Here is a 13,255-nt window from a genome sequence, read left to right as displayed (position 1 = left end):
AATATGAAACAAAGTAGCTGGAGTCTAATGACACCCTGGTGGTCTCCTGGTTCTGTTTTTAGAAAAACAAGCTCATTCTAGCTAATTCACAAAAATAATACTTTAACAAAAAAGCATTCACTTGGCATATATTATTTCCCTAAAATACTGTGTGAGCAACTCAGACTTAAATAATATTGGGATATAAGAATTAATAAGGGCACCTAAAGAAGACAAGGGGCGTTAAGAACTGCTTCCTGTAATCCTAACCACATTATCTCATATAATTTTCAGAACATAAAAATACAATAAAAACTATAATGGAAATAGAGGGATTCATTTATTACTTTTTTGGTTTACAAACAAAGGCACCCAATAATGCTTCTATTTACTGCTTATAAAAGATTATCTGTTTACAATTAAAACAAAAAATACAAACCAAAAAATCCTGAATCAGTTCCTGCAGACAAACACAAAGAAAGGGGAGAAGTGAGTTTCCCCCCCCCACTTCCAAGCTTTATTATACAAATACAAAGAATCTTCATTCTATGCCATCCTTAGGTCAAAGAACAACATATTGCCATGTTTCTCTGCACTGAGCTGTAAGACATATAGTGTTGCCAGATCAAAATTAAATAAACTCTTAATGACATCACAATTTAACACACATGTCCCAATTAAGAGTGAAAAATGGGAACTATCTAAAATGTTTTAGAATACAGTTTTATCAAATGAACTAAATGAAATGAATCTATTTTATAAACTGTCTTGTTAAATGAGTTTGTGAGAAACATACACACAGAACTAAAAACCTTGTCTATGAAACGATACAGAGAACAGATTTCCAAAATCTTTGAATCTGACTTAAATCCAAAATCTAGTTGGTGAGGATTAACAATCTATACACTCTTTATACTAACTTTAGAATTTTAAGTCCTAGGATGACATACTTAATTTACCCATTACCCTTCTTTTGACACAATTCTAAACACAAAATTAATACAGTAGCCTCAGCACCCTCCCAATTCATATTTAACTTAAATTATAAGAACAGTAAAACAGTTCAGAAGACAAAATACTCCCAAAGCACTTCACAGGCCTACCCAAGTTGCACCTGATCCTCTTGTTAAGACACAAAGAAAATTCATCTGATTCTAGGTATCTCTGGCAGAATTACAAAAGTCATACAAATGTTAGCATGTTTTCAACATGTTATGGAAATATATTTGGAGAGATGAAGTACTTAATGTAAATATATGGGCCACCTTAAATCCAAGGCATCATTATTTATTCCATTTTCACACTGTCATGGTCTCTCACACCTTATACAAGGTATGGTCCTTGACCAAAGACTTTAGTATCATTCCAAAGAATATATAGCTATTTACATACATATTTCTTTTAAAATAATGTTTAAAAGTTTTACTACAGAAAATCTGGCTTCAACATGGAAGCATTTTTCTTTTTCAAGATTATACACCTGCATGGAAGAAGGTGATTTCTTTTACATTTAGTTTTTCCACAATATCAAAATAAACTTTTTATACATTGCATTTAAATTGACAAAGGAAATTGAGAAGTTACATGTAACTTTGTACTGTGAACTGAACCCTTTAAACATATTCACGATACATTGCTGATGATTTAAATATAATACAACTTGATCAGCTTAATTAGAACAGTGTAATGCTGAACAATCTGTTAAACCAAATATATGTTAAAATAGTAAACTACTATTGCAATTTAAAGGGAATTATAATGTATCATTAAAATATACATCAATTTTCTTGCTATTACTTGTTTCTATAATGCATTTCTTTCTAAAGCTAAAACCACATGCAGAAAAAATAAATGATATTTTCAAACTCATTCAACAGTTTGCTACTTTATATGGTATGTAAATAAAGTCCTTTATTTAATTTTATACACATTTTGTATTATTTTCTTTAAGGAATTCAGCTTTCAAGGTCAAAATTAATGTGTTTACTTACACACAAGGACATTTTCTTGATGTTATTAGTAGCTGCAAATACATTCTTCCATAATAATGCACTTTCAGATCTCATTTGAAAAGCAGTACAAGCCTTTTAAAAGTCCTATGATATAATGTATAAAGGAAGGAGAGCCCAAGTATGGTGAATCCTTCCCTACACCCACCTCCAATAAAGTCCTAAAAAATCCTCTTGCTTCAATATATAAACACAATCTCACAGGATTGATTTTTATTTGACTGAAATGTGGACAAGAAAAAAGTACTCCTATTCTTTTTGATACAGTTTCAATGAATTTGTTTTTGTTGTCCTTTAAAAACACACAGCATATATTGATATGGATTTTCAAACCCATTTAGATCCAGTGGGTTTTTAGAATAATATATAACCTTCTCATTATAAAGCAACTGATTACTTATAGAAAAATGATATGCACTGGACATTTAATCAGAAAAAGAAAACTGGAACACGTTTTCATGTTTGATATCACTCAATAACTTATAGGATGAAGTGAAAATAGTTTGGTTATAGTCTTAACAAAACTCAAACCCACTTCAATTGATGAAAAAAAAAATTGAACATTAAAGAATCAGACATCTACCAACTTAGCTAGTATTCCTATCCAAATAAATGCTACCCATTGCACTAAATAGTAGAAATTATGTTAAGGCATATTTTAATTAATATGTCCCAAAAATTGCACAGTTATACTGGTCAGGGTTCCTATTTCCTACTCTTGCCCTCACCCTATCCCTTTCTTTCCAGGGATCAAAACGTTTAGTTATGGTTTTGGTGGCTATTACAGATTTGAGCTGGCATACCACAGTGTGTTCACTAGGTTTTATGAGCATAAACATTAAATGTTACATAAAATGTACCACATTCCAATCTAAGATGGTTTAATGTTTGACAAAAAGTGAGATGACTTTAAGTACATTTTACATTTTGTGCATTTTTAGACCACCATATGCATAGATGTTCTAAAGCTAAATTCTTGGTCTTCAGTATCTCATAGTGCTGGATGCTCGAAAGTATGACAGAAACTTGTAACACAGGCTAACTACAAAGTACCAGATGTTTCTTGCCATTTGTGATCTTGCAATAAAAATGCGCCAGATCAGGATCACAAGGATAGTATTGAAACCATACCGTATGTTCCGTAACCTGAAAAGCAAATGGAGAGATATGCTAGACAATATTTTCTACAATAAAACAGAGCACCCCTGGGCTCAATCTGCAGTACCCATCCCACTACACACATAACACACACACACACAGAGTAGACATCCTCAAGTTAGAAAGTGGAATTCAAACTAACTTGACTATTAATAACCTGCACAGTAATACATCAAAGTACTACCTCAATCAAATAGGAATACAGCAAAGAGTTTTCATAATAGTGTATTTAGAATATAAACTTATTCAATGAATATTATTGAGCATCCCTGTGTGCCCAGTATTGTCCTAGGCATGAATAATATATCTGTAGGTAAAACAGATACATGCCTTGAACTTCTGGAGCTTCCTAACTGATCTAAAAAGGTTTGTTCATTATATACATTATAGTACAGACAAAATACAATAAGCATTTTTGACATTTTTAGTTGCTTTCAAGTTTTAAGGCAAGTAAACTTACTCCTTCATTCAAAGCTGACAATCACAGTCAATGGTCAACTGACAAGTTCTTATCCAAGAGTAAAATATGGCTTTAACTCTAAAAAGGATGATCTTCCTATTCTCAAATACCAGTCATATTACCTTGCTCATGTTTCAAAACATTTCTGATGGTTTCTAATGGTGTTTGAAAGGAATACAAACCTTTAGGTATGTGTTCATGTTACATAAATTTCATTACTTTCAGCATGTATTACAAGATAGAACTGCAATATGGGAACAACAGTGCAGAGAAAAGAGCTTTGAATAAGAAGTTAAGATCAATATTGCAGTTTGCTTTGCTATAAAAACTTTCCTAAGTCTCAAGTTTTCTCATCCACACAACTAGCTGCCCTGCAAAAAGCCGCATAGAGTTATGAGGCATCAAAAGTACAGTAATGTCAAAGTCTTGAAAATATTACCAAGATAACAAAAAAGATACTACAAACAAAAGAAATGATCATTAAAATTATCTGCATCTCTGAATGGTGAATTACCAGTGATTTTGATTCTTCTGTTTTTTGAGTTTATTTTTAATCAGCATGTATACTTTTATAAAGAGACTAAGAAAATTATAACTATTTTACAAAGATAAAATTCTGTGCTGAATGATGTATTGCTGTATCTCTTCTCTTATAGAGATTATTTGAGTAGGGTTAAAAAAATCTTTAAATATTTAATTTCCAAATATTAATCTTTAAATATTTAATAAAAATATATTTTTATTTTCTGCTAATATCTTTACTTCTTCAATAGCAACATAAGAGAAGACAGTGGTGATTTTAAAAACTAAATTTCACCCCAACTTCATACTAAGGAATATATACATTGAGGAAGACGATAGTTTTCAATAATTTTATGCCAAATCAACTGCCATTAGTTCCAACCCAAAGGTAAGTACTTTTCCTAAATATAATAGATTTGTAATGTATTTTAGATATACCAATTTACCAAAACAGTTGTGTAATATTTCATAAGGTAGACAAGATGCAATCAAACCAATGTAAAACTTACTTGTTCAAATGTTTTCTAGCTGCAGGAAGGCCAGACATTTCTTCATTCAATACATATTTCTTAGTTCCCATGCAATAGTTTTCTATATATTCTGCCCAATGTAATTGCCGTACATCAATATTGAAGGTCTACATTAACAACAACAAAAAGTTAAATATTTTCCTGAGGAATTTTTCTACAACTTGTCAAAATTCACTTTTTCTAAAAGGCAATCCCAAATAACAAGGTAACAAAATATTATAACATAGTATTAATTTTTTATATTGTCTAAGTATATTTCTTTATATTCCTATTTTATTTCTAGTTCTTTTATATCTGCATCCTCTCTTTTCTTCCTATAGTTCCTTGTGTACCACACAGATTAATTTTCCTAGAGAATACTTTTGACTTTAGGAGGGAAAAAAACAAAACATGTTACAAAAGCTGGCTTAGAACTATAGATAACAGTTACTAGACCATTTGATGAAAAGGATAGATAAATCCAGAAAAATAATCTTTACAGAAATACTATTTCTTAGCAAAATAAGAGAGTTGTCTATTGCTCAGTTCTCCTAGCATTCAGTGGAATAATTTATTTGGAGTGACAAGGAGATTATTCACTTTACACCATCACTTACCTAAAAATGGGTAAGTTGGGGAGGGGCATTTGAAATGCTACTATAAATTAATTAGTAAAATATGAAAATACAGAAATATTGCACTAAGATGGGAGACTTAACAAAGGAGATGGGTATAAAGATGGGTATGGGCGTGGGTGTGAGATTGTCCCACAGGAAGAAAAAAAAAAATGGAACAGAAATATATCTACACATCTAGGCACCAGAAAATAAATCAAAAAAGGACAGATAGATGACTACTGGATAACTTCTCACCAAAACCAATGTAAGTCAAAGACTGTGAGATATTTTCCAAGTATAAAAGAAAGGTATTGCTAACATAAAATCCTACACCCGTGGGAATATCCTTGAAAAACAAAGGTGAAATAATGATGTTTCCTGAAGAATAAAAACTGTAACAATATGACATGAGTGTACCCACAGTGAAATAACTACACTAAAGAGGATTATTCAGGGCAGAAAAATTCCAGATTGAGTCTACAAAGTCTGGAGATGGAAGAAATGAAGATCAATAAAAGGATCTTCATTTCAATTATTTCATTTAATTAATTTCAATTATGCTGGTAAATCATATAAATAGTTACTGCATAGACTGTGCTACAATTTGAATATGTCCCTCTAAAAGCACATGGTAGAAATTTAATCCCCAATGCAATAGTGTTGGCAGGTGGGGCTTAGTACAAGGTGATTAAATTACGAAGGTCCTACCCTCACAAACAGATTAATACTGATGATAAAAGGACTTGAGGCAGAAAATTTGAATGCTTGCCCTCTCTTTCTCCTTCCATCATTGGTGAATTAGGTCTTCACCAGATACTAAGCCCCTTGATCTCAAGAATTCCCAGCCTTTAGAACTATAAACAAACTTCTGTTTATGATAAATTACCCTCCTCTGGTATTCTTCTAGAGCAGCACAGACAGACTGTAACAAAAATAACCTGTGAGGCTTAACATAAAATTAAGTTATGTAATAACAATAGCAGAAAGGCATTGGTTATTATCAGAGAAAATGTAAATTTTATAGTAGCTCTTGCTAAACTAAGAAAAGATATTATAATCTCTAGAGTAACCTACTAAAACAATTGAAAAAGAATGTATTCTATGAAACTTAGACCGGAAAACATGAAATAGTGGAAAAAAATATCACCTAAAAAAAGCAAATAGAAAAAAAAGAACTTAGAACGAGTAGGACACATAAAATGTACTGAAATATTTAAATAGAAAATTATCAGGAATTATGTTTTGGACTAAGTTCTCCAAAAAAGTGTCAAAAAGAGACTGGAGGGCTGGGGTTATGGCTCAGTGGTAGAATGCTTGTCCAGCACATGTGAGGCCCTGGGTTCAATGCTTAACATAAATAAAAAAAATAAAGGTCCACTGACAACTAAAAAATATAGATATATAAAAATATGAGGCTGGGAAAAAAAACCAAAAAACTCTAACTATAAGCTACTTATTAAAAAAAAAAACTTTTAAAAGAGGATACAAACTGGTTGAACATAAAAGAATAAAGAAAGACATGCCATACATTTCTACCAGTAATGTATGAGGATGTCCATTTGCCTAGGGCCTCTTCAGACTATGCTGTCAAAGTCTGTATTTTTTGTAAATCTGCTAAGTAATAAATAAAAACTTAGTCTAGTTTTAATTTAATTTCCTCGATTGAGTGTAACGTTATCTTTTCAAATGGTTAACACTCATCTTCTGTAATTGTTTTTCTCTAGCCCATTTTCAACATGATTATTGGCTCCCCCCACCCACTATTTTTACATAAGCATTTTTTTATGTAGTAGAAAATGCATACTAAAATCATAGAGATACCACTATACACTAAAGTAGTATGGGATTGACAGGAGTTATACATTAGCACTTAGAATGGCCTTATCTACTAAATTGAATATACAAATGCCTTATGACCCACCACATAATGACCCAGAGTATATACACACTTTACACAAATGTGTGCTTATGTTCATAATCCAAAACTGAAAATAAATGTCTATCAAAAGAAGCATGAAAAAAATACTGGATGACAGATACCATTTGTGTAAAGTCAAAAAATGGGTAAAACTAACATTTAGTATTAGGATCCAAGACAATTATTACCTTTTGGAAAAGAGAGGAGGTAATAATTGAGTTACGCTAGAACCTAATCAGGTACTTCTCAGTGGCCCTGGCTTGTTAATGCTGCCAAACTAGTTAGTGCTGATAGATACTAGGCTAGTGCAAAATTTATTTGCAAAGGCAAATAATTCTCATTAGACACTGCAGGTGCAATCTATACCTTCAAAAAATTCCAAAATAAATTCTCAAGAAATATGAATTTACAGGAAAACATATAACAATAAGAAACAAAGAAACAAGGTGCCATGAGTGAGACTCAGCTCAAACAACAGTAGCAGAATAGACACTATCCATCCTTTAGGTTTGAATTATGAGGTAGAAAATTTTTAAAAAATTATTTTTAACATGTTCCAAGAAAAAAAAATACTATAGGCTATTTAAGAAATATCTGTGAGATTAAAAAGTACGATGAACTTGTTAAAAATGGAAATATAAGAACTGAAACCCAAAATTCAAGTAGATGGTTTAAACTCAGCTGTGATTGCCATAGAATTTAAATAAATAATTTAGATTTCAGCCCAGAAAAAAAATGTGAAATACACTTAAATATCTGAAGGCAGAATGACCTAACATATAATAGGAACTATGGAAAAAGATAAGAGAATGGTGGTATTTGAATGCATATTTCAAGAAATTGCTGCTATGTGTTTTACCAACATTGCTAAAAGATACCATCTTCAGATTCAGGAAGCCCAACCAAAGCAACCAGACATATTCATAGAGAAACTGCAGAACGTCAAATATAAAAGGAAAAGCTGAACATGAGCCAGAAATGACAGCTCTCTTATAAAGGAAGAGCAAATTCCTGACTTTTCAATAGCAACAATATTGACAGAATATAAAGAGTAAGTTACGGGGCTGGGGATGTGGCTCAAGTGGTAGCGCGCTCGCCTGGCATGCGTGCGGCCCGGGTTCGATCCTCAGCACCACATACAAACAAAGATGTTGTGTCCACCGAAAAATAAATAAATAAATATTAAAGAAAAAAAAAAAAAAAGAGTAAGTTACCTTTAATGTGCACCAAGGTCATGTTATAAAACCTAATAGTGAGCTAAGAGTTCAATACTAACAATCCCCTAACTAAACTATATTCTGGTATTCTAAATATATTTCAGACAGAAAGAAAATATTTGAGAAAAACATTGATAAACATAGTTAAAGCTAAAACTAAATGAACTAAACATTTTCTAATTGTGGAGCTTACCTGGAGAACTAAAGTAATGTACAAATGTATACATGGTTTGCAGGTGCTAACCACAATAAAGGCATTTTAAGTTTGTATAATGTTGTGGAAAATATCTATTTCTCAGGCTGCTTAACAGTTTTCTGTTATGCTACTTTATAAAACAGAAAACACTTGCCTTTTTATCTTCTGGGTTTAGTTGATTCATTAACATATTGACATTGTCAGTATTCCACACCCAAGAATTACTTGTGAAATATTCGAGGAACACCATAGCTTTGTGAAGACGAGTTATTGTTTTCATCATCCTGTATTACAAGAAAAATTGACAGATTCATATACTGCCTAGATGAGGAAAAATCCCAGGGTACCAGTTTCCCCAATATATTAACATTAAAGTATAATTTTAATATGTAATTCAACAAGTGTATCAAACCAGCAGGGAATAAGAACATTTCTGCATCTTGGGAATACATTTTGCAAATCCAAAATGAAAAAAATTTTCTTTGGAAATAGCAACAAATAAATTTAGCATTGCTTAAATAGAATTCTGCTGATATACATAATTATTTCTTAATGGCTGTGCAGTACACCTTTAAGGTCAAATTTTCTATATAAAATATTAAAGCAAATAAATGGATCCAATCAATTTCCTCTTGCTTTTTTTTCTTAAACTACACTTTTCAGATGCATTTCCTAAGATTCCCTATGAATTTATAATATACTGTTATGATTCCAAATCTTTAGCATCACTGAGGCAAAGTATGCAGAAATATTCACACAAAAACTTCTGCTTTAATACTGACTGGGCTCCAATCTTGATCAGCTGAATGTGCTATGAAATCAATGACTCATGCTGAAACGTTCTGAAATAGATGAATATATCATCTCCCCATGACCCCACCAATGTCCCTTTGCATAAAAATAAGGGAGTATAAACCTTTTTGTTTCTTTAAAAAGGACAAAGGTCTTAATCATTGTATCTGTTATTTATTATTGCTCACTGTTAGTCATTGATATCATAACACTAATCTGAGCAGTAACAACTATAAAACAATAATTACCCAAAAGGAAGAAAGAACTTTTTGAAATAAAATAACACCAAAAAAATCCCAACTTCTGAAGACAGAAAATAAATTTATTGAGAAATAATTTATTGAAAACAACTTTGAAAGAAGTCCATTTATGTTCCCAGAATAAGGATTAGCATTATATGTAGTTTAGAAAGTTCCCAAATTAGAGCTTTAGAAACTGGGGATATGGAAGAAAACTGGAATATCAGAAATGGGGAAGAAAATCAAAACAGTATCACTATCTAAGTAATTTTGGTAACATATTCAATACATTTAGAAAGAAACCTTGAATCCAGAATACAGGAAAATGAGGCAATATGGACCATGTAAAGAAAAACTATTTCATCCAATAACGTAATTATAAAATAACACATCTGTTAAAAACCAAAAAAAATAAAACATCAAAAGCTGTATTTGGACAGAAATAGTTCACATAGATAGAAAGTATTTGGGGTGGAGACAAAAGACATATTGCTTTTAGAAGAGGTTAGGCAATTAAAAAAACAAACAAAAAAAAATATATTTTATATATATATATATATATAAAACTAAATCAATACTATCACAGCCAGTATACTATACTTGAATCTACACACACACACACACACACACACACACACACACAGTTAACATATTTTTCCAACATATATTTTATTAAAAAGTTTTTCTCCCTTACTTCTTTTTCAGTGATAATTCTCACCTATTCTTATCTTCGGATTCATTCAAATGAATGAAGTGCCCTAAAAAAATCAATCCAGGATTCAACTACTCCAACAATAATTGCAGGGAAAAAAAGGTGGGGGAGATATGAAAGGTCATAATAAGTGAAAATTTATAAAATATTTATCAGGCAATAAAATTGGATTGAATACTGGATTGAATACTATGGGGGATTAAAAAAAAAACTAAACAAAACCCCTTAAAACTCTACACTATTACTCTTTGATTAAACAAATAACAGAGCAAATAAAATGTTTGTGACGAGTGATGAACATTCTGAATATTTATTCTTTATTATAGCAATCTTCAAAATATAGTCAATCACAGTCCTGTAAAGTAGTGTAAAATCTTAATGATATCTAATCTAGCACTTGTCAACCTTGGCTATAATAATGAGTCAGATAATTCTCTGCTTGTGGCAGGTCACTGTTCTGTGTTCTGTAAAATGCTTGGCAGCATCCATGGCTCTACCACTAGATGCCAGCAGCAACCCCCCCCCCCTCATTGTGATAACTAAAAATAGCTCTAAATATTGTCAAATGTCCCCAGTTGAGAATCACACAGATGAAAAAAAATCAGATTCAGAGAAGTTATGCTACATAGAGTTAAGCTAAATAACCAAAAGCCATGAAGCCATTTGTTCTAGATGCTGTTTTTAACACTAAGGAAATGTTAAAATTTCAAGAGCTAAAATAAATAATTTATACTGCTTCTATATACAATAATGCCATGCATCTTGGTCCCCACATTATAAGAATCCATGATGCATATTTGAGTTAGACTATAATTACGTCAAGATAAATAGCAAGTCAGATTTTCATCTGGCTGACACTTAAGTTAATGCAAATGAGTAAAATGGATACCATGAATGACATGAGTTTAATGTAGAATCAGGCAAGGTGTAAAGCTCAGTACCTTGGCTAAGTAAATATATGAATAAATTAAACAATATAAATTTTAAGACTTTAGTACTTAACTTTTATAAAACTGCCTACATAAAAAAACGTTTATGTCCTTTGTTACTTTTAGACTACACATTCCCAGAAGTCAATGATCACTCCTGCTTTGATACTTAGCCTCACATTATTATCTCCCATCCTACCTGCTCGTCTATAATATCACCCAGACTATATTCCCCTCAAGAGGGAAGGTAATTTATAACCAACAGAATGAAGAAGTGACACTGTGTGACTTCTGGGGCTAGGTCAGAAAAGGTGGTAAGTTTTCTGCCTTGCGCAATGGAATACTCACCCTTGAAGCCTTCAGTCACCATGTATGCTGTCCAACTCCCCCCGAGGCTGCCATGCTGTGAGGAAGCTCAAACTAGTCCATGTGTAGAAACCACATGGAGAGACTCTCAAACTACATGAAGAGAGAAAGATGCCTGGCCACCCCAGGTGCTCTGCACCCTTCCTCCCCTTTACCACTTTCTCCACAGTATACCTGTGTTAGTCCTTATCTGAATGCAATCATTTGAAAGATCCTGAGCTAGAACCTGGCCAAGTCTTTAATTCCTGATCCACAGAAATTATGACTAATAACTTGTTTCAAGACACTAAGTTTGCTGTGATGCATGATACAGCACAGAAGACAGTAACTTAGTACTATTGGGAGTGCTGGGGAAGGGTACTATTCTAAAAATCTAAATCATGCAATATTGGCTTTATAATCAGGTGGTAGACAAAATTGGTAAGGCCTTTGAGAAGAGTTACTGAAATCTGAAAGGATCAGGAAAGAATATTAGCAGAAGATTTTAAAGAGCTCTGAGGAGACTCTTAGTAAGGGCGTAAAATGAGGAAAATGGGTTCAGGACTGTAGTTTGGTGATAGAGTGCTTGCTTCGCATGTACAAGGCCCTGGTTTCAATCCCTAGCACTAAAAACAAACTGGAAGCTAAAAGAACAACAACAACAACAACAAAAAAAACCCACAAAATTGTCACCTGTAATAATATGGAAGATAACAGAAACTATACCTAATAAAAATTAATCCGGTCAAGACTTCCTGAAAGAGAACAAAGATGATCTTTACAAATGAACTGTCTGAGGGCTGGGGTTGTGGCTTAGTGGTAGAGTGCTCGCCTAGCATGTGCAAGGCACTGGGTTCGATCCTTAGCACCACAAACAAATAAATAAATAAATAAAGATAAGAAAATATACTTTTTTATATTAAAAAAACTATGAACTGTTTGAGGACTGAGGATACAGCTCAGTTGATAGAGAGCTTGCCTCGCATCACAAGGCCCTGGGTTCAATCTCCAGTACCACAAACAAACACACAAAAACTATTTGAATGATATTTGGAGATAATGTAAAATACCAGTCAGGAATTCTTTAAGAAATGGTTTTTGAGCATAGATCACATCCAAGCTAAGAATGTAAGATTCTTTAATACTTTCAAACAACCTAAGATAGATCAAAGAATCTTTCAGACAAAAGAACTCTAGATCTTAAAGACATGTAGTGCAGAAACTTTGCTGTTTGAAATGCAGGATGTAAGATCTAAAGGTATTGTCCCATAGCAACTTCCTAAGAGACCCAGATTGAAAAGGGTTTGTCTCAAAGTGATCTCAAAATATAGTTTTGGTCTAATGGAATGAACTGCTTTAAAACAGATACACTGAAAACCCACACAATCTTTAAAACAATCACATTAGTTTATATGTAAAAGGGACAGACAGAATACAAAATGAAGACATCTCTGTATCAAGGATCAGTAAACAAGGGCCTACACACCAAATCCTGACTACTACCTGTGTAAATAATATTCATTTATATAGGTTCATTCATTTATATACGTCTATAGCTGCTTTTATTCCTTCTATTTATTTATTTTTTATTTTTGGTACCAGGGATAGAATCCAGAGGAACTTAAGCACTTGAGAAACATCCCCAGCCCTCCC

The 13,255-nt window shown here is 32.4% G+C and overlaps 1 protein-coding gene across 4 annotated transcripts in view; it reads right to left on the bottom strand.

Moving 5' to 3' along the window:
- Positions 1–295: 295 nt before the first annotated feature.
- The window catches only part of Far1 (fatty acyl-CoA reductase 1), a 45,156-nt gene continuing 32,196 nt past the window's right edge, over positions 296–13,255 (bottom strand). For all 4 annotated transcript variants that reach the window (XM_048788392.1, XM_015477655.2, XM_048788390.1 and 1 more), the window contains exons 10-12: positions 8,740–8,869; positions 4,638–4,765; positions 296–3,134 (exon numbers count right to left, since the gene is read on the bottom strand). In XM_048788392.1, coding sequence (XP_048644349.1) covers positions 2,972–3,134; positions 4,638–4,765; positions 8,740–8,869 — 421 coding nt within the window. In that variant the 3' untranslated portion in view covers positions 296–2,971. The remainder of the gene's footprint in view (positions 3,135–4,637; positions 4,766–8,739; positions 8,870–13,255) is intronic.

The sequence above is a fragment of the Marmota marmota genome, unplaced genomic scaffold, assembly GCF_001458135.2.
Source record: "Marmota marmota marmota unplaced genomic scaffold, marMar, whole genome shotgun sequence".
Lineage (NCBI taxonomy): Eukaryota > Metazoa > Chordata > Mammalia > Rodentia > Sciuridae > Marmota > Marmota marmota.
The sequence above is the reverse complement of the archived record's forward strand: the minus strand, read 5'-3'. Positions and strand labels throughout refer to the sequence as shown.